Source organism: Mobula birostris, chromosome X (assembly GCF_030028105.1).
Source record: "Mobula birostris isolate sMobBir1 chromosome X, sMobBir1.hap1, whole genome shotgun sequence".
NCBI lineage: Eukaryota > Metazoa > Chordata > Chondrichthyes > Myliobatiformes > Myliobatidae > Mobula > Mobula birostris.
This window is the reverse complement of record NC_092402.1, coordinates 26,437,798-26,460,195: the sequence shown is the minus strand read 5'-3', so window position 1 is coordinate 26,460,195 and position 22,398 is coordinate 26,437,798. Positions and strand designations below refer to the sequence as shown.

Sequence of the window (22,398 nt, the reverse complement as noted above, 5' to 3'; positions counted from 1 at the left end):
TCTCCTTCTGCATTTTTCTTTATAGTGAGATTCCCTTCTCCTTCTATCTAAATGCTGTGATAAATAATGTAATCTTAATTATGTCTGACCTATAAAACTGATGCAATGAAGTCTAGAGGCGCACCAGGAACCAGGGAGAGATGGAAATTATTAAACAAGACATTTTGGGTGAAAGTGTTTGATGCATGTGGGCTCTTTGCTTAATATCCATAATTTGTCAGTGTCTTCAGCTAATGGTGGAGCCAGTTATTTAATTATTCATCCATTTTAACATTGATCTAATGTTTTTTAAACCTAAAATGACTCATAGGTTTCAATATTAAATGTAATTTTAGATGATAGTTACAATAATGATTAATCTATCCTTTGCTCTTTCAATATGAATCTGAACAGCTTTTCCTAAGTTGATTGTTGATACTGCAGAAATAGACATTGAATGTTGAAGTGTTCCTTGAAAGTTGATATTCCACATTAGCCTTTTTGAGTTCTTTTTTCGCGCTGGACATTTTACATATTTTACTCCCATTTACAGAACTGCAGAATGCTGTAATAATAGGCACATAATAACTTAACAACAATTCTTAAACTGTAATCACCACGAACCTCAGATTATGACCTAACTGCCAATCACTCCATCTTAGCACATTAATAAGAAAAAAAAAGGAACAATTCTCTCCTCCCAAAGCTTTCAACCAGAGGGAAAGTAGGGAGTGTCACTGTGGTAATTATAGTCAGGACACACTTTCTGTACCAGCCTGTAATCCATGCTGTAAAATGAAATATAGATACATATGACTTTAAAGGGCTTGGAACAAATCCAGGACACGTGGCTTTGGGTCTGTTCCTGGTAGCAAGTTTTGGATGGGTCATAATTACACAGCGCAGTCTTCTTTGCTCTGTCAATCTTTTCATATTCAATGCGGCAGTTAAATATTTTAGAATCTTTGGCATCAATCGCTGTTTGTTGAGCCAGGTCAAATTCAACAGCTTTTGTGGGTGGCACAAGGCTAACTGATATGTTTCCCTGGCCAGTAGAATTATGGCGGAAATACACACTAAATGTACCATTTCCATGGTCTACGATTTTCCCTGTGATGAGGAGGTTTAACTTCACAGTTTTGATGTTTGAATAAAAATCACCCCATCCAAACATTTTCTTAAATTTCCCAGTTTTAACAATTGGTCTCCTCTTGACTCTGGAATTGGGGTCTTCATGTTGATCAGAAATATTTCCCAGCCAAGCCCAAATATCCTGCTTGGAGTAGGAGACTGGTGAGGAGAGAGGGAATCGCAGAATTGTGGAGTTCCCCATGCTTGGTAGTACATGCATGACCCACTGACTGAGGGCAGACATTCTGTTGCTCTTGATTAACGTATGCTTTTGTGTACTTTTAGGGGCAATGGACTTTGCATCTTCAGCATCATTGGATGTATTCCCAAGTGTAAATGCAACCTGCAAAAAAAAGATAGTAAATGTCATTTTAAAAAGAAATTAATGGGTATGATCAACATAATACTTTGTACTGAAAGCAAAATTGTCCAAATGTGGGAAAGCTGAGTGCACTTTTTGAAAGGGAGGTAAAGATACATAAGATCAAAATTTCATCAGAAATAGCAACATGTTGGGCAACGTGGTCCATTGGAGGCATCTGAACTTGAATATACAGAATGCCTCAACTGCTGTAGTTCTTGGGGTAGAAATTCCAAAGGTTCCCAAATATCAGAGAAAAAAAATTCCCCTTCATCTCTGTAGAACTGGCTGAACTTTTATTCCAAAACTATATCTCCTCATTCTTATAATCACAAGAGGAAATATTGTCAAGGCATCCATTCTGTCAAAGCCTCTCAAAATCTTAAATCTTTCAATAAAATAAAATTTATTCTTCCAATCATCAATAATTTCTTCCAAATGAATCATAGAACAATCCTTTAACCCAGGAATCACCAAGTGAGTCTTCTCTGAATTATCCCTAATGCAATAACTCCTTCCTTTAATTGTATCAGTATTCCAGGTATGGATGCCCTGAAGCCCTATTGAGTTTAGCAATCACTTCCCATATTTGTAATCTTTTTTAGATTCAACAGGAGTTATTAAAAGGGAATTGGATAAACATTTCAAAGTGAATATTCCAGGTCCATGGGAAATGGAAAAAAAATGGGAGCAAGAGTAATTGAGTGGCTCTCAAAAAGTTAGCAAATATTCAATGGATAAACTAGTTCCTTCTACTGTACACTGATTCACAGGATTTACCCAAGATATACTGAAAATAGTCTTTACTTGAAGGAAAATTTCAGGCTTCCCCTTTGTTTCACCTCACTCCTTATCTTGCATGGTGACAAGCTAGTAAAAATATGATGACAAGTTTCCCATAAAACCCTTTCTCAACTGAAACTGGGTCATGTGTCAATCAGCCTGCTAGTGATCAGCTGCAAACCTACCTGCTCTCTATACACATGACACAACTGTGCAGTTCTTGCATGGCTGAGAGTGGAAACTACAGGAGAGTGGACCACAGAGAGTCAGATTTAATTTTGCACTGTGAAGGTTCTGCATCATGTCAGGATGCTGTTCATTGACTATAGTTCAGCATTTAATACCATTATTCCCATAATCCTGACTGAGAAGTTGCAAAACCTGGGCCTCTGTACCTCCCTCTGCAATTGGATCCTCGACTTTCTAACCAGAAGACCACAATCTATGCGGATTGGGGATAATATAGCCTCCTCACTGACGATCAACACTGGTGCACCTCTGAGGTATGTGCTTAGCCCAGTGCTCTACTCTCTATATACCCATAACTGTGTGGCTAGGCATAGCTCAAATACCATCTATAAATTTGCTGACAATACAACCATTGTTGGTAGAATCTCAGGTAGTGACGAGAGGGCGTACAGGAGTGAGATATGCCAACTAGTGGAGTGGTGCCACAGCAACAACCTGGCACTCAACGTCAGTAAGACAAAAGAGCTGATTGTGGACTTCAGGAAGGGTAAGATGAAGGAATGCATACCGATCCTCATAGAGGGATCAGAAGTGGAGAGAATGAGCAGTTTCAAGTTCCTGGGTGTCAAGACCTTCGAGGACCTAACCTGGTCCCAACATATTGATGCAGTTATAAAGAAGGCAAGACAGCGGCTACACTGCATTAGGAGTTTGAAGAGATTTGATATGTGAACAAATACGCTCAAAAACTTATATAGTTGTACCATGGAGAGCATTCTGACAGGCTGCATCCCTGTCTGGTATGGGGGGCAATGGGTGGGGGGCTACTGCACAGGACCGACAGAAGCTGCAGAGGGTTGTAAATTTAGTCGGCTCCATCTTGGTTATTAGCCTACAAAGTACCCAGGATATCTTCAAGGAGCACTGTCTCAGAAAAGCAGCGTGCTTTATTAAGGACCTCCAGCACCCAGTGCATGCTCTTTTCTCACTGTTACCATCAGGAAGGAGGTACAAAAGCCTGAAGTCACACATTCAGCGATTCAGGAACAGCTTCTTCCCCTCTGCCATACGATTCCTAAACGGACATTGAACCCTTGGACACTAACTCACTTTTTAAATATATAGTATTTCTGTTTTTTTGCACAATTTTTAATCTATTCAGTATACATATACAGTAATTGAGTTACTTAGTTATTTATTATTATTATTATTTCTATTTTATTTTGTTTTTTTTCTTCTATATTATGTATTGCATTGAACTGCTGCTGCTAAGTTAACAAATTTCACGTCACATGTCGATGATAATAAACCTGATTCTGATTCTGAATTACAGGGCAATGTCCCCAGCGGAGGGCATTTTTCCTGCTAGAAATCCCACTTCTACACATCAGTGTGGGTAAAGCTGCATGTCTCCCTATTCCTTCTTTATATAGTATTCTCTATTTATATTCCATCTCCTTACTTCTCTGAAAAATATCTGAATTATTTCATGATTCTCTACAGTAAATTATATCTAGCATACTTCTACCTCTTTCCTTGTATTTTAATGCCACTATCCTGTTAAATGAGGAACAATGCCTCATTGCCATTCTTTCTCTCTCCCTTTCTCCACCTTCTCTTTATCCCCCTCTCCTTCTTTCTTTCTTTCTTTCTCTTTGTATTAGAACTAGATATTTCTACCAGCCATTTTGTGATTCTGGCATTTTTGGTTCCTCTCCATTGGTATAACCTGAACTGTTGTGCATATCCCACGGCCCTGTTATCAGCATCACCTAAAATAAATAAAGAAGCACAATCTGCATCTCAATGTCATATCCACCTGTTTGATCTCACTTTATCGGAGATATTTCCTTTATCCTTCACTCTCCCAATTTCTCTACAACACGAAACTAACTTGTTTTCTCTTTTTCTTAATTGTGATGAAGAGTGTTGAACCTGAAATGTTGACCTACTGGGTGGTTCCAGCATTTCTGTTCGTATTTCAGATTTCCAACGTCTGCTGTTTTTTAAAAATATTTTTACCATCTTCTTCATCGTTCTACTTGCCTGAGTTCTGTTCTACCTGTACGTTGAAGTCCAGGTCACAAGTATCAAAATGAGGATTTTGAAATAACCTTGGAGTGAACAGTGGACATATCACTGTATGGTTTCCAGTTTGATAAATAATAATGTACATGTGCTCTTGAATCTTCACACAGTTTCATATCTCTGCAATAGATGTCTCATTTATTTTATAGATTTCAATCCATTAACAAGTTTATTGTGAGCCTTTTGAAGTGGTGCAGGGCCAGGTAAACCATATTAACTTCATCAACCTTTCCATTATGTTACAAATAATTCTATTACTGTAAACAAATTGCATGCTCAGCAAATCTTCGCTGGCTTTTACTTTTACAGTATCAACCTATATATTTCCCATGGATTCTTGTCTCCAGAAATTTCACTTATTACTGTCTGATTGGTATGGAGTTATATATATATCCCTCTCCCTCTCTCACTCTCACCCCCTCCCTCTCTCTCCCTCCCTCCCTCCCTCCTATGAAACAAGAACCCAATTAAACTGAAGGTTTTAGAGTGGAGTTAATAGAGTGGATTAATAATACTTTGGAAAAGACCATCATAAGCAAAAAATTGAAAATCAAAGAGAAATGTTCCACCAGTCTGTTGTCACCAGTACAATCTTCTATATGGTGGTGTGCTGGGACGATGGCATCAACACGGGTGATGCTAACAGGCTCAATAAACTGATTAGAAAGGCTGGGTCTGTAAAAGGAGTCAAACTGGACACACTGGAAGCTGTGGTAGAACAAAGGACCCTATGGAAAATCCAGGCAATTCTGGACAAAGTTTCTCAACCTCTGCTTGCCACCTTGGCTGAGCACTTTTAGTAATAGATTAAGACAATTGCGCTGCTCCAAAGAGCACTATATGAGGTCATTCTTACGCAAACATAAGGAAATCTGCAGATGCTGGAAATTCAAGCAACACACATCAAAGTTGCTGGTGAACGCAGCAGGCCAGGCAGCATCTCTAGGAAGAGGTACAGTCGACGTTTCGGGCCGAGACCCTTCATCAGGACTAACTGAAGGAAGAGTGAGTAAGAGATTTGAGAGGGGGAGGAGGAGATCCAAAATGATAGGAGAAGACAGGAGGGGGAAGGATGGAGCCAAGAGCTGGACGGTTGATTGGCAAAAGGGATATGAGAGGATCATGGGGCAGGAGGCCCAGGGAGAAAGAAAAGGGGGAGGGGGGAAAAAGCCAAGAGGATGGGCAAAGGATATAGTGAGAAGGACAGAGGGAGAAAAAGGAGAGAGAGAAAAAGAATGTGTGTATATAAATAACGGATGGGGTATGAGGGGGAGGTGGGGCATTAGCGGAAGTTTGAGAAGTCAATGTTCATGCCATCAGGTTGGAAGCTGCACAGACGGAATATAAGGTGTTGTTCCTGCAACCTGAGTGTGGCTTCATCTTTATAGTAGAGGAGGCCGTGGATAGACATATCAGAATGGGACGTGGACGTGGAATTAAAATGTGTGGCCTCTGGGAGATCCTGCTTTCTCTGGTGGACAGAGCATAGGTGTTCAGCGAAACGAACTCCCAGTCTACGTCGGGTCTCGCCAATATATAGAAGGCCACATCGGGAGCACCAGACGTAGTATATCATCCCAGCCGACTCACAGGTGAAGTGTCACCTCACCTGGAAAGACTGCTATCAGGATGAGGCTTTTCATTCTAGGACGAAGGAGATGTCCTCCTTTTTTAAGGAAAGGGGCTTCTCTTCCTCCACCATCAACTCTGCTCTCAAACTCATCTCCCCCATTTCACGCACATCTGCTCTCACTCCATCCTCCCGCCACCCCACTAGGAATAGGGTTCCCCTTGACCTCACCTACCACCCCACCAGCCTCCGGGTCCAACATATTATTCTCCGTAACTTCCACCACCTCCAACGGGATCCCACCACTAAGCACATCTTTCCCTCCCCCCACCTCTGCTTTCCGCAGGGATCGCTCCCTACGCGACTCCCTTGTCCATTCGTCCCCCCCATCCCTCCCCACCGATCTCCCTCCTGGCACTTATCCTTGTAAGCTGAACAAGTGCTACACATGCCCTTACACTTCCTCCCTTACCACCATTCCAGGTGACACTTCACCTGTGAGTCGGCTGGGGTGATATATTGGTTTCCGGTGCTCCCGATGTGGCCTTCTATATATTGGCAAGACCCAACGTAGACTGAGAGATCGTTTTGCCAGAGAAAGCAGGATCTCCCAGTGGTCACACATTTTAATTCCCATTCCCATTCTGATATGTCTATCCATGGCCTCCTCTACTGTAAAGATGAAGCCACACTCAGGTTGGAGGAACAACACCTTATATTCCGTCTGGGTAGCCTCCAACCTGATGGCATGAACGTTGACTTCTCTAACTTCCGTTAATGCCCCACCTCCCCCTCGTACCCCATTCATTATTTATTTATTTATATACACACATTCTTTTTCTCTCTCTCCTTTTTCTCCCTCTGTCCCTCTGACTATATCCCTTGCCCATCCTCTGGGTTTTCCCCCCTCCCCCTTTTCTTTCTCCCTGGGCCTCCTGTCCCATGATCCTCTCATATCCCTTTTGCTAATCACCTGTCCAGCTCTTGGCTCCATCCCTCCCCCTCCTGTCTTCTCCTATCATTTTGGATCTCCACCTCCCCCTCCCACTTTCAAATCTCTTACTAGCTCTTCCTTCAGTTAGTCCTGACGAAGGGTCTTGGCCTGAAACGTCGACTGTACCTCTTCCTAGAGATTCTGCCTGGCCTGCTGCGTTCACCAGCAACTTTTATGTGTGTTGCTCATTCTTGCCCTCGCCCATTAGGCTCCATAATGAATCAACCTACAGCCGGGGAAGTGATGACCTCCTCTTGTTAGACTGTTTGAGGTAACTTATTTTTTTATACTTTCTACTTCTCTTCTAATATTTATATATTAGTGCACTTGTAATGCTACTGTGACACTGTAATTTCCTTTGAGATCAATAAAGTATCTATCTATCTAAACGCCATTACATCAGAGTACAAAAATGTGAATGAACTGTACTTACTTTCTGCAAACTGGAGTTAGCTTTTTGAATTAATTGTAGATTTATATACAATCTATGCAACACATATCCTCTCACTTTAACTACTGTAAGAGAGGATTTTTTGCTAAAATGGTTAGTCCTATTTCCAGCCCTATCATCATGCTTACTGCTTTTCTGTGGAGACCGATAATACTCACTATCTCCTCACAAAACACTTATGGCTGAATTTTATTCAAGATCATGGCAGCATAGTGCCACATTTTAAACTGCAACATTTCAATTACTAGTCAGTCCAACTTCATACTAATTCCAGCTACAGTGCATGATTCTATTAAAATATCTCACTAGATGAATATATATATATATATAAACAATTTTCAGTTCTACTGTATACTCTCACCCACTGTAGCCAATATTTCTCAGGCCAGAATAACATTACAAGACCCATTATGTTCAAAGAAGCAAACGCCAGATATTATCCAGTGTAACTTAAATAATATTTTTTACTTACCAATGCTATATAAAACATATAAAACGGAAGGAAGACCTGAACAAAAGGGGGTCTACACAGTGTTGCTGATGGTGTGGCATTTCTGACAAGTAAACCACATGACTCAGTGAATTAAAAGCAAATATGCCTGTGACGGAGAGCAGTCATTAAACACACTCCTTACACACGTGCAGTCACTCACACACAAGCATTGCTTTGTCATTCCTGCTCTCGTTGTGGTGAGTGTACACACTTCAACGTCTTCCCCGGCATATTCTCATAATTAACCCACTGTTTTCCCTCTACATTGCTCCATATATTCAGAGTCAGACACCAAAGTTTAGTTTAATTTTATTCTTTATTTGTACTTAACTGTAAGTGTGTGATTGTGTGGAGCATTCTGCTGTTTCACTGCTTGGCCCTAGACCTAGCTGATGTGCTCAGGTTGGCATTATGGTGCCTTTCCCACCAGACATGGTGGAATACTCTATTTCTTTAGTAATGGGGGTGCGTAAATGTGTATATGTTGAACTTTTCCTGTATTTAAGGTGGATACTTCTGTTTATTTTGTTCTGTTCTGTTCGTCCATCGTTGACGTCGATGAGGACCTCGACACCATAATGATGGTGTCGAGACTAGCGCGTGATTTGGATTTAAGTGAGGGAGAGTTGCACAGTGTCAGCCTCACTCTCTCTTCCCAATTCCCATCTGCATCCAGTGGCAAGACAGAGTCTAGACGGCTGGAGATGGGACTAGGCGCAGTAGATGACCAGGACGTCTTCTGTGTCTTGTCCTGCTCTACACGTCCCATGACGCTTGCAGAGACCGCCTTCTTGACCGTTGGACCTTCCATTGGTCTCGCCCGCTCAATCTGCCGGAGTCTGTCTTCACATGCTGGGATAGACAACTCCCTATCTCACCGAGGGTTTGAGACCCGTCGGCTACCCTCACCTGGTTTAGCCAGCTTGTTGAAGCCGTTGCCCGGGGTGTGGCCGCTGTCGCATGCAAACAGCTATGGGGAGCCACAGGTGAGAGCTGAGTGCCAGGTGGGGACCAAAGGTGGACTAACCACCCTGAAAAGGACGCGACATTTATTTTGTAATATGATTATAACTACATTGTGTGGTGCATTATATTCTAATCCATGTATAGTCTTAAGTTAACTTTGTTGGTAATTAAAGATGGTGTGTCCTAGTGATGAATAAAAAGGAGTTATTCATCCCCAGTATGAGAGAGAGATCAGGAGGGGGCTGCCAGGAGTTCACACTCGACAAAAATAAGTACGAAGCTATTATTGTGTTTTCTTGCAGATATCCTTTTATAAATATTGGCATTTTTTCACTAATTTAATTATTTTTTGTAAATTGGATTTGTAAGTTGGTAATTGATTTATAATTGTCACATACCCAAGACACAGAATGTAGAGTACAGTGTTACAGTTACAGAGAATGTGTACTGAAGGTAGACAAATAAATGCAAGGGTCATGATAAGATAGACTGGGAGATCAAGGGTTCATATTTTAGTTATATGAAAGTTCCATTCATCAGTGAGATGGAAGCTGTCCTTGAGCCTAGTGGAACATGTTTCCAGGCTTTTGCATCTTCTGTTTGCCGCTGGACTCAGCAATGAATCCAGGACAAAGCACTTAACGTCTGACCCCTCAGCTTTCCACCACAGTGGGCAGGCATATGTAGTATGACCGAATCATTTGAATGTTTTTTATGAGCGGACATTGACTTCAGGCCCTTTAGTTTAGACACACTTGTCTTTTTTGCCTTGTGCTTGTTATTTCCCAATCTTTCACCTGCCGTGGTATAAAAGATACCTTGTTGAAGTCTAGCTGAAAGCAAATACCATTAAATACGATGATACAACAAAATCAGACTCAATGTTTGCATCAACATATTTTCCTGTAAATCTCAGCTTTATAGAATCATACAGTACATAAACAGGCCCAGAAGTCCTTGAGATCCACATTGGTCATTGAGCACCCATTCACACCATGCGTACACTAATCATATTTTATTTTATTCACATTCCTATTCTGTTACACGGGGAGGGGGACATATAAGTATTTCTGAAAACACATATAACTTAAATACAAAGAAGCAACGTAGGGATTGGGAAAATGTGGCAAGAAGGAATTAGAAACGGGGATGGTGCCGGAGGATTGGGGTATTGCTCATGTTGTTCCACTGTTTAAAAATAGTTCTAAGAGTAAACCTAGCAATTATCGCCTGTGAGTTTGACGTCAGTAGTGGGTAAATTGATGGAAAATATTCTTAGAGATGGTACATATAATTATCTGGATAGACAGGGTCTGATTAGGAACAATCAACATGGATTTGTGCGTAGAAGGTCATGTTTGACAAATCTTATTGAATTTTTTGATGAGGTTACTAGGAAAGTTGACGAGGGTAAAGTGCTGGATGTTGTCTATATGGACTTCAGTAAGGCTTTTGACAAGGTTACACACGGAAGGTTAGTTAGGAAGGTTCAATGTTAGGCATTAATATTGAAGTAGTAAAATGGATTCAGCAGTGGCTGGATGGGAGACACCAGAGAGTAGTGGTGAATAACTGTGTGTCAGATTGGAGGACGGTGACTAGTGGTGTGCCTCAGGGATCTGTACTGGGTCCAATGTTGTTTGTCATATATATTAATGATCTGGATGTTGGGGTGGTAAAATGGATTAGTAAGTATGCAGATGATACTAAGATAGGTGGAGTTGTGGATCATGAAGTAGGTTTTCAAAGCTTGCAGAGAGATTTAGACCACTTAGAAGAGTGGGCTGAAAGATGGCAGATGGAGTTTAATGCTGATAAATGTGAGGTGCTACATTTTGGTAGGACCAATCAAAATAGGACATACATGGTAAATGGTAGGGCATTGAAGAATGCAGTAGAACAGAGGGATCTAGGAATAATGGTGCATAGTTCCCTGAAGGTGGAATCTCATGTGGATAGGGTGGCGAAGAAAGCTTTTGGTATGCTGGCCTTTATAAATCAGAGCATTGAGTATAGGAGTTGGGATGTAATGTTAAAATTGTACAAGGCATTGGTGAGGCCTAATTTGGAGTATTGTGTACAGTTCTGGTCACCGAATTATGGGAAAGATGTCAATAATATTGAGAGAGTACAGAGGAGATTTACTAAAATGGTGCCTGGGTTTCATCTCCTAAGTTACAGAGAAAGGTTGAACAGGTTATGTCTTTATTCTTTGGAGCGTAGAAGGTTGAGGGGGGACTTGATAGAGGTATTTAAAATTATGAGGGGTGTAGATAGAGTTGAATATAAAATATAGAATATAGAATATAGAATAGTACAGCACAGTACAGGCCCTTCGGCCCACAATGTTGTGCCGACCCTCAAACCCTGCCTCCCATATAAGCCCCCACCTTAGATTCCTCCATATACCTGTCTAGTAGTCTCTTAAACTTCACTAGTGTATCTGCCTCCACCACTGACTCAGGCAGTGCATTCCACACACCAACCACTCTCTGAGTAAAAAACCTTCCTCTAATATCCCCCTTGAACTTCCCACCCCTTACCTTAAAGCCATGTCCTCTTGTATTGAGCAGTGGTGCCCTGGGGAAGAGGCGCTGGCTATCCACTCTATCTATTCCTCTTATTATCTTGTACACCTCTATCATGTCTCCTCTCATCCTCCTTCTCTCCAAAGAGTAAAGCCCTAGCTCCCTTAATCTCTGATCATAATGCATACTTTCTAAACCAGGCAGCATCCTGGTAAATCTCCTCTGTACCTTTTCCAATGCTTCCACATCCTTCCTATAGTGAGGTGACCAGAACTGGACACAGTACTCCAAGTGTGGCCTAACCAGAGTTTTATAGAGCTGCATCATTACATCGCGACTCTTAAACTCTATCCCTCGACTTATGAAAGCTAACAACCCATAAGCTTTCTTAACTACCCTATTCACCTGTGAGGCAACTTTCAAGGATCTGTGGACATGTACCCCAAGATCCCTCTGCTTCTCCACACTACCAAGTATCCTGCCATTTACTTTGTACTCTGCCTTGGAGTTTGTCCTTCCAAAGTGCACCACCTCACACTTCTCCGGGTTGAACTCCATCTGCCACTTCTCAGCCCGCTTCTGCATCCTATCGATGTCTCTCTGCAATCTTTGACAATCCTCTACACTATCTACAACACTATCAACCTTTGTGTCGTCTGCAAACTTGCCAACCCACCCTTCTACCCCAACATCCAGGTCGTTAATAAAAATCACGAAAAGTAGAGGTCCCAGAACAGATCCTTGTGGGACACCACTAGTCACAATCCTCCAATCTGAATGTATTCCCTCCACCACCACCCTCTGCCTTCTGCAGGCAAGCCAATTCTGAATCCACCTGGCCAAACTTCCCTGGATCCCATGCCTTCTAACTTTCTGAATAAGCCTACCGTGTGGAACCTTGTCAAATGCCTTACTAAAATCCATATAGATCACATCCACTGCACTAACCTCATCTATATGCCTGGTCACCTCCTCAAAGAACTCTATCAGGCTTGTTAGACACGATCTGCCCTTCACAAAGCCATGCTGACTGTCCCTGATCAGACCATGAGTCTCTAAATGCCTATAGATCCTATCTCCAAGAATCTTTTCCAACAGCTTTCCCACCACAGACGTAAGGCTCACTGGTCTATAATTACCCGGACTATCCCTACTACCTTTTTTGAACAAGGGAACAACATTCGCCTCCCTCCAATCCTCCGGTACCATTCCCGTGGACAACAAGGACATAAAGATCCTAGCCAGAGGCTCAGCAATCTCTTCTCTCGCCTCGTGGAGCAGCCTGGGGAATATTCCGTCAGGCCCCGGGGACTTATCTGTCCTAATGTATTTTAACAACTCCAACACCTCCTCTCCCTTAATATCAACATGCCCCAGAACATCAACCTCACTCATATTGTCCTCACCATCATCAAGTTCCCTCTCATTGGTGAATACCGAAGAGAAATATTCATTGAGGACCTCGCTCACTTCCACAGCCTCCAGGCACATCTTCCCACCTTTATCTCTAATCGGTCCTACCTTCACTGCTGTCATCCTTTTTTTCTTCACATAATTGAAGAATGCCTTGGGGTTTTCCTTTACCCTACTCGCCAAGGCCTTCTCATGCCCCCTTCTTGCTCTTCTCAGCCCCTTCTTAAGCTCCTTTCTTGCTTCCCTATGTTCTTCAAAAGACCCATCTGATTCTTGCTTCCTAAACCTCATGTATGCTGCCTTCTTCCAGCTGACTAGATTTTCCACCTCACTTGTCACCCATAGTTCCTTCACCCTACCATTCTTTATCTTCCTCACCGGGACAAATTTATCCCTTACATCCTGCAAGAGATCTCTAAACATCGACCACATGTCCATAGTGCATTTCCCTGCAAAAACATCATCCCAATTCACACCTGCAAGTTCTAGCCTTATAGCCTCATAATTTGCCTTTCCCCAATTAAAAATTTTCCTGTCCTCTTTGATTCTATCCTTTTCCATGATAATTATAAAGGCCAGGGAGCGGTGGTCACTGTCCCCCAGATGCTCACCCACTGAGAGATCTGTGACCTGACCCGTTCATTACCTAGTAATAGATCTAGTATGGCCATCCCCCTGGTCGGCCTGTCCACATACTGTGACAGGAATCCATCCTGGACACACTTAACAAATTCTGCCCCATCTAAACTCTTGGAACTAATCAGGTGCCAATCAATATTAGGGAAGTTAAAGTCACCCATGATAACAACCCTGTTATTTTTGCATCTTTCCAAAATCTGCCTCCCAATCTGCTCCTCTGTATCCTCTCACGTGGATAGACTTCTTCCATTGAGAATGGGGGAGATTCAAACAAGAGGACATGATTTGAGAGTTAAAGGGCAAAAGTTTAGGGGTAACATGAGGGGGAACTTCTTTACTTGGAGAGTGGTAGCTGTGTGGAACGAGCTTCCAGCAAAAGTGGTTGAGGCGTGGTGTTGTCATTTAAAGTTAAATTGGATAGGTATATGGACAGGAAAGGAATGGGGGGTTATGGGCTGAGTGCAGGTCGGTGGGACTAGGTGGGACTAGGTGAGAGTAAGAGTTTGGCACGGACTAGAAGGGCCGAAATGGCCTGTTTCCATGCTGTAATTGTTATATGGTTATATGGTTATAAGGAGATAAAAGATTTAATTTTACAATCCTGGTAGAGAAGCTGGTTTGCTTTTTGAAATGGTTAAGGCAAAAATAACAGCATTTCTCAAAATGATATGTGGGCCAAGGTTAAACAAATGGAGATGGAAATTATCAGTAACAGTAGAATGGCTTTATAACAGCTGATATAGTTGCTCTTAAGAATTTTCTAATAACTGGAACTAATCAAATTTTTATAACACCTTATTGAAATGTTGAACTTTCTTTTATGATTTAATCATCTGCTTATATTCAGGTCATTTTAAACATTGGGAATGCCAGATAGAAGATTAATTAATTAAAATCACAAAGCAAATTTCAGGGGAGAGAAAGTTTATCCCAAATAATTTGACAAATTATATCTTTTATTTATCAAGGCTTTATCAAAGGACAGCTTGCTGGTGTACATGGACCTGTGAATGATCTAAGAGGATGTTCCAAAATATTTTGAACTTAACTTGTCATAGAGTTAACAATTTGATATCCCTGTCTTAATTGTGATGTTTCATTTTTGTAAAAATATTTTGCTTGACATTGGAATGACTTCTATAAATTCAAGCATAGCGATATGGCTGCACTAAACTGGCTTTACACTACTTATTGCACTATTTTATGTTTTACAGTAAATTTCAGTTATAAACAAGGGCCAAGATTGAAGCAGTCCAAGGCCAGGCTCGGTGATTGCAGGCAATGGAGGTAAGTTGGGAGTGGGAGACATCTTCTGTAAGCCTGACTAGAATAAGTACTTCATCCATTGTGATGTAGTGGGGGAAGAAGATTTGGTGTGGTTAATGTGGAGGGGCAATCAGATTCTGTACTATAGCGTACTTTGTCATAGTGGGGCTATCTATACTGAAGAGTATCTTGAGTTTGAATCTGGATCATCCAAGCTGGAGGACCATGCCAAGAGAAACATTTGATATTTAGAGACCTCCGTCACATAGGCAAAGATGGGGAGAGAGGCACGAGGGGCTGTTCAACAGTGCATCTGTCAGGAGAAATGGGAGATTGCAGAGGGCCTGGAGGATGAGTTGTGGCTGTGGCTGGAGATGCAGTGGTCAGCAAGATCAAAAGTTTACAGGGTTAAATCACAAACATTAGTACTTAGCAGTGATTTGGGAAAAATGAGGAGAGTCAGTGTGGTGTTTTATGGGAAGTAGCCAAGTGTAGGTATGAGACTCATCTTACATGGGTCGCAATGCACTGTTGCAGAGTAAGTTCTAAGTTATCTCAGGAGGGCACAGTGATGGACACACCAGGATACTGTTCTCTAACTTCCTCTGAAACATTCCAAAGTAATTGTTGCTTGGAGGTTTACATCATCATGTGCCTAATTGATAGGTACAATTGACAGGGATTTGGATTATAGATTACAACAGGAAATAGAAAAGGCATGTCAGAGGGGCAATGTTATGATAGTCATGGGAGATTTTAACATGCAGGTAGATTGGGAAAATCAGGTTGGAATGGATCTAAAGATAGTGAGTAAGTTGAATGCCTACGTGATGGCTTTTTAGAGCAATTTGTTACTGAGCCTACTAGGGGATCAGCTATACTGGATTGGGTGTTATGTAATAAACCAGAGGTGATTAGGGAGCTTAAGGTAAAGGAACCCTTAGGAGGTAGTGATCACAATATGACTGAGTTCAACTTGAAATTTAATAACGAGAAAGTAAAGTCTGACATAACAGTATTTCAGTGGAGTAAAGGAATTTACAGAGGTATGAGGGAAGATTTGGTCACAGTAAATTGGAAGGAGATGCTGGCAGGGATGATAGTACAGCAGCAATGGCTTGAGTTTCTGGTAAAAATGAGGAAGGTGCAGGATAGATGCATTCCAAAAACAAAGAAGTACTCAAATGGCAAAATAATACAACCATGACTGACAAGGGAAGTCAAAATTATTGTAAAAACAAAAGAGAGGGCATACAATGGTCATGGTCTGGTCTGTGAAGTCTGCATTCCGGTTCACAGTCCGGTCCGTGGATTCTGGACTCTGGGTCTTCTGGCTGTCCCTTGTTTTAGTTGGGCTTAATCATAGGCACCTGAGGCTCATCTTGACACTGGGAATATAAGTGGCCCTGGGTTCAAGTGTAGTTGCTGGTTTATCTAGTCAGTATCCTGTCCTTGCCTCTGTGGGGTAAGTCAGGCTGTCTTTGTTGTTACCCTGTGGTTGGATCTGTCCCTTCCTGTCCTTGTCTCTGTTGGGTAAGCTGGGCTGTCTTTGCCATTACCCTGAGGCTGGACTGTTCCCTTCCCTTCCCCTTCCTTCTGGAGCCTTGCCTGCAACCTTGTTGAGTTCAACCACTGGAGTAAGACTGGAGCCTTGCTGTGTCAAGATAAGGAACTGTCTATCATTGAGTTGGAACTGTCTCTGTGTCCATGCCTTCACTAGGTAGGTCTGGCTGTTTGCTGCTACCTAGTGTTGAGAACTGTCTTGTTGTGTTCAGCATTCTGTGTATGAGTCCTGGTCCTGCATTCTGTGTATGAGTCCTGGTCCTACATCCTGTTCCCAATGAGGGGACCTGGCTCTGTGTTCCATGTTCCTGCCCTCGCCGCGACCAAGGCTCGGCTGTTCCTGCCCTCGCCGCGACCAAGGCTCGGCTGTTCCTGCCCTGTAGCCTCGCCTAGTCCTTTCTCCCAAGACCACATCATGTCTTCGCCTAGTTCCGGAGTCCAAACCTGAGTCAAGACCCAGGTTCTGGGTCCTTGTCCAGTCTCCGGCTCAGAGTCCAAGCCCAGGCTCCTAGCTCCCAGTTCATTGTCCCGGTCCTGCTTGCCTAGCCAAAGTCCTAGCCCAAGTCTGTGTTCTTGTCCCAGCTCTCTTGTCAAGTCCTGTTCCTAGTACTTCAGTGTCTGTGTCTTGCATTTGGGTCTGCCATCAATGATGCCCCCTTATGACGACAACAACAAAACAAAAATAGAGGAAGATAGAGGATTGGGAAGTTTTTAGAAACCTACAGAAAGCAACAAAAAGAATCATTAGGAGGCAAGCAAGCAAACAATATCAAGGTGGACAGAAAAAACTGTTTCAAGTATATAAAAAAAATAATAGATGAGAGTGGATATAGGGCTGCTAGAAAATGAAGCTGGAGAAGAAATAATGGTGGGGAGGGGACAAAGATGGCCAGATGAATTGAATGAGTATTTTTTATCAGTCTTCACTGTGGAAGACACTAACACTGTGCCAGGTGTTGAAGGGTGTGAGGGAAGAGAAGTGAGTGTAGTTACTATTACAAAGGAGAAGGTGCTCAAAAAGCTCAAAGACCTAAGAGTACATAATTCACCCGGACCAGATGGAGGCAGTAGGAGGGATTGTGGAGGCATTAGTAATGATCCTTCAAAAACCATTGGCATAGTGCCAGGGGACTGGAAATTTGCAAATATCACTCCAGGCTTTAAGAAAGGAGGAAGGCAACAAAAAGGAAATTGTAGTCCAGTGGTTGGGAAGATGTTGGAGTTAATTGCTAAGGTTATGGAGTACTTGATGATACATGACAAGATAGGACACAATCAGCATGGTTTCCTTCAGGGAAAATCTTGTCTGACGAACCTGTTGGAATTCTTCGAGGAGATTACAAGTTGGGTAGATAGAGGGGATGCAGTGGATGTTGCATATTTGGATTTTCAGAATGCCTCTGACAAGGTGCCATACATGACGCTGCTTACCAAATTAAGAGCCCGTGGTATTACAGGAAAGCCACTAGCATGGTTAGAACATTGGTTGATTTAGGAGGAGGCAGCGAGTGGGAATAAAAGGATCCTTTTCTGGTTGGCTGCCAGTGACTAGTGGTGTGCTGCAGGGGTCAGTGTTGGGACTGCTTTTTATGCTGTATATTAATAACTTAGATGATGGAATAGATGGCCTTGTTGCTAATTTTTTTAGATGATACAAAGATTGGTGGAGGGGTTGGTAGTGTTGAGGAAATAGGTAGGCTGCAGAAGGACTTGGGTTAGGAGAATGGGCAAGAAAGTGGCAAATGAAATGCAATGTTGGAAATTGCATGGTCATGCACTTTGGTAGTAGAAGTAAATGGGCAGACTATTTTCTAAATGAGAAAATCCAAAATTCTGAAATGCAAAGGGATTTGGAAGTCCTTGTGTAGAACACCTGAGAGGTTAACTTGCAGGCTGAGTCAGTGGTGAGGAAGGCAAATGCCATGTTAGCATTCATTTCAAGAGGTCTAGAATACAAGAGCAGAGATGTGATGCTGAGGCTTTATAAGGCACTGGTGAGGCCTCACCTTGAGTATTGTGAACAGTTTTAGGCTCCATATCTAAGAGGAGATGTGTTGGCATTGGAGACGGTTCAGAGGAGGTTCACAAGGATGATTCTGGTAATGAAAGGGTTATCATATGAGGAATGTTTGATGGATGGCTCTGGGCTTGTACTCACTGGAGCTTAGAAGGATGGGTTGGTGGGGGGGGGGGGGGGAACCTCATTGAAACCTTTCGAATGTTGAAAGGCCTAGACAGAGTGGATGTGGAAAGGATGTTTCCCATGGTGGGAGAGTCTAGGACAAGAGGGCACAGCCTCAGGATTTAAAACAGATGCAGAGAAATTTCTTTAGCCCAAGGGTGGGGTGGGCAGGTCATTGAGTGCATTTAGATTATGAAGGCACGTAGTCCTCTTTTATTGTCATTTAGTAATGCATGCATTAAGAAATGATACAATATTTCCTCTGGTGTGATATCACAAAACACAGGACAGACCAAGACTGAAAAGAACTAACAAAACCACATAATTATAACATATAGTTACAAACAGTGTAACAATACCATAACTTGATGAAATCCATGAGCACAGTAAAAGTTCAAAGTCTCTCAAATGTCCCACATCTCACGCAGACGGAGAGAAGGAAGAAAAACTCTCCGTCATACCCAACCACGTTCCGACTCTGAGTCATCTGAAAACTTCGAGCTCTGATCAGCTCTCTGACACCAAGTACTGAGCGCCATCTCTATCCGAACAATTTGACCTCCATCTCGGTTGCCAACAGCAGGCAAAGCTGGGGATTTTGAGGCCTTCCCTCTGAAAGATTCCTGACTGCGCAGTAATGACAGCAGTGAACGAGCGTTTCAGAAATTTTTCCAGATGTTCCTCTGCTTTCACGTCCGTCTCCATCAAATCAGAATTGTCCACGGCCCCTATTTAATGGATACGATATCATTTTTCACCGGAGGGCTGCGCACGTGCAGTGGGCTGCTCTCTCTCCTCCCGCCAGGGCAGAGATTGATAGTTTCTTGATTGGCCATGGCATCAAAGGTTACGGGAGAAGGTCAGTGAGTGGGGCTGAGGAGGGGAAAACGGATCAGCCATCATTGCATGGCGGAGCAGACTTGATAGGCCAAATGGCCTAATTCTGCTCCTTTGTCTTATGGTCTTAAGGACTAATTGCCTTACAAGTCATATCAGGGGTGCAAGAGTCATCCATGTGTGGATGAATTTCTTCAGTGATAACAAATGGTTTGGGATATTATATCATTTTATGATAGAAAAATGATTTTCAATAGCATGATTCTAAAGACATAACTATAATGTGCTAATGAAGGGCCTAAAACTGTGCTATACTGTTCTGTTCTATGCTCCAGGTCAGACATTCCCAAATACTGATAAGTGCTCAAATGTTCATGATTGTTCAGTAGTCAGTGATTTGAAGAATCTGCCAAGTCCAATGTTTTAGCTTTTTATTGATGTCATATAGGCTACTCACTTATTATTTTTGATTGTACGCATTTCTGTTACAACAGAGGGCCCTGCTGCTCGTCAAACCTACACTGGCTCAAACGCGACCTCATAACATCACCCTACTAATTTTCCCTATAACTGTTCCTCCCTCATTCCCACCATCTGCCCGAGATGCTATCGTTCACCTACAGAACAAATGCAATTAACATATCGACCACAGATTTTTGGAAAATAGGAAGAAATTAGAGAACCAGCAGTTCACCAGGGGAGAGAAAACGAATCAATCAAGCAAATCTAGTAAGTCTGGAGAAGGTCCAAGCACATATTAGGCATTAGGTGCCATCTGGTTCAAAGGGACAAAGTAGGAATAGTGGTATAAATAGTACTTTTAATAATTTAAAAGCATAGTCACTTAATCTTCAGTGGTTCTTCTCCCCCCCCCAAGTATAATAGTACAGTCTCTGCAATGTCAGTCTTGCCTTATGTTCAGATTCACAGAAAATTACTCCCCTAGAGAATTCATATTGAGAAATATCAGCTAATTCAACATCTCAGAAACAAGATGGCTGAACCTGAGGAGGTAACTAACCTGTAGTGCTGTAGAGAATTGGCAGATGTGCTCCAGCTGTCCTTTAGGGAGATAGTGTGCACCCCAAGAAAACCATGGGTTGGAGACTCCAGACCAGAAAGAAAGACAGATGGGTGAGGAAACACAGGGTAAGAGGTGCACCCTGTCTGGAGGCATCAACCCCAGAGTTGGAACTGTCCAACTAGCGATGCTCTGAAGTGGTAGGCAGGACAGAAGAGCCCCAAAGGACCCCCTCTAATCCTAAACCTAAACCCCATGAAAAGGAAGTAGTCATTGTAGGGGACTCAATTATCTGGAGGATTAAGAATCAGGTGTGTACTGGCAAGGAGTCTTGTATGGTGTATAGCCTACCAGAAGCACAAGTAGGAAACCTCCCTGGATGAGTAGATAAACTCCTGGCCAGAGCTGGGGTAGATCCAGTAGTCGTTATTCACATCAGAACAAATGACATAGGTAAGGGTAGGCTGTCACTTCTGCAATGCAAATTTAAAGAGTTAGGTGGGAAGCTTAGGGACAGATGAAAAGGGGACTTCTCAGAAGTTTTGCCTGTGCCATGTCAGTCCAGGTAAGATGGAAGAGATTAGAGATGAGAAGATTAAACACATAGCTCAAATCATAATGTAGATTAGAGAGAAATAGGTTTATGGGACATCGACATGCCTTTTGGGACAGATGGAACCTGTACCGCTGGATGGGTTGCATTTGAACCGGAGGGGCACTAATGTACTGGGCAGGTGTATGCTTCAGTTAGTTGATGACTGTTTCAACTAGGGAATGGGGGGCAGGGGCAGGGAGCTTAGAACCAACCAGGTTTAACTGTTTAAACACCATAGTGGACAATAACAGATTAGGACATAAACCGATTATAGGCTACAAAAACATAAAAATGGGTCAGGATAGGATGAAATACATCAGTAATAGACTATGGATGGTCTATATAAATGCAAGAAGCATTAAGAATAAAATAAATCAGCTGGAATTATATGAAAGTGCATATAAGTAATATATAGTAGCAATAACTGAAACCTGGCTGACCTCAATGGGTGATGATGAATATCGTATTAAAGGATATACTTAGGAAAGATAGGTAAGATCATAAAGGTGGAGGAGTTACTATATAAATAAGAAATAATTTAAATGTGAGGCTGATTATGATGGGAGATAAATCAAGACTTAGTGAAGATATCTGGGTGAGAATTGAAAGCTATAAGGATACAGGAATAACATTAGGTGTATGTTATAGATCCCCTAGTGCTGATAGTGATTTCAATAAACAACTCTATCAACTCTCAGGACTGGAAATAGGCTAACTTTATCCCAGTATATAAGAAAGATGACCACACTGACTCTGGTAACTATAGACCAGCAAGCTTAACATGTATCGCAGGTAAGATAATGGAAGCAATAATAAAAAATGAGATGGAAAAGCAGCTGATAAGAACAGGTATGTTAGCAGAAAGCCAGCATGGATTCAGAAAGGGGAAATCATGTTTTACTAATATGCTGGAGCTCCATGAAGAGGCAACTAAAATTTATGAAAACAATTGAGTGGTTGATATCATTTACTTGAACTTTCAGAGGGCTTTTGACAAGGTACCCCATGAGAGGTTAATAATCAAATTACAGGAGGTAGGGTTCTGTGTAAGATGTGTGAATGAGTGCAGAACTGACTCTCAAACAGAAAGCAACGAGTTATGGTGGAAGGATCATTTTCACACTAGGTAAGAGTGGGATTCCGTGGGGATCAGTTTTGGGGCCACTACTGTTTTTAATTTATATTAATGATTTGGATGAGCACATAACAAATAAACTCATAAAATTTGCCAAAAACACACAATTAGGGATAACATTCAGGCAGCAGAATCAATATAGTTAGATCTGTTCTGTTCTGTTCTGGGACGCTTACTCTTCATGATTTTTATAAATGACCTGGATGAGGAAGTG

The 22,398-nt window shown here is 42.1% G+C and overlaps 1 protein-coding gene across 2 annotated transcripts in view; it reads right to left on the bottom strand.

Annotated features, from left to right (window-relative positions):
• Positions 1 to 514: 514 nt before the first annotated feature.
• Positions 515 to 22,398, bottom strand: part of LOC140191445 (neurexophilin-1) — a 76,338-nt gene continuing 54,454 nt past the window's right edge. Inside the window, exons 1-2 of one of the 2 annotated variants that reach the window (XM_072248864.1) lie at positions 8,019 to 8,083; positions 515 to 1,453 (exon numbers count right to left, since the gene is read on the bottom strand). In XM_072248864.1, the coding sequence (XP_072104965.1) occupies positions 689 to 1,453; positions 8,019 to 8,036 (783 nt within the window). In that variant the 5' untranslated portion in view covers positions 8,037 to 8,083 and the 3' untranslated portion in view covers positions 515 to 688. Of the gene's footprint in view, positions 1,454 to 8,018; positions 8,084 to 22,398 lie in introns of those variants that run through there. The other variant, XM_072248863.1, reaches the window with a different exon arrangement.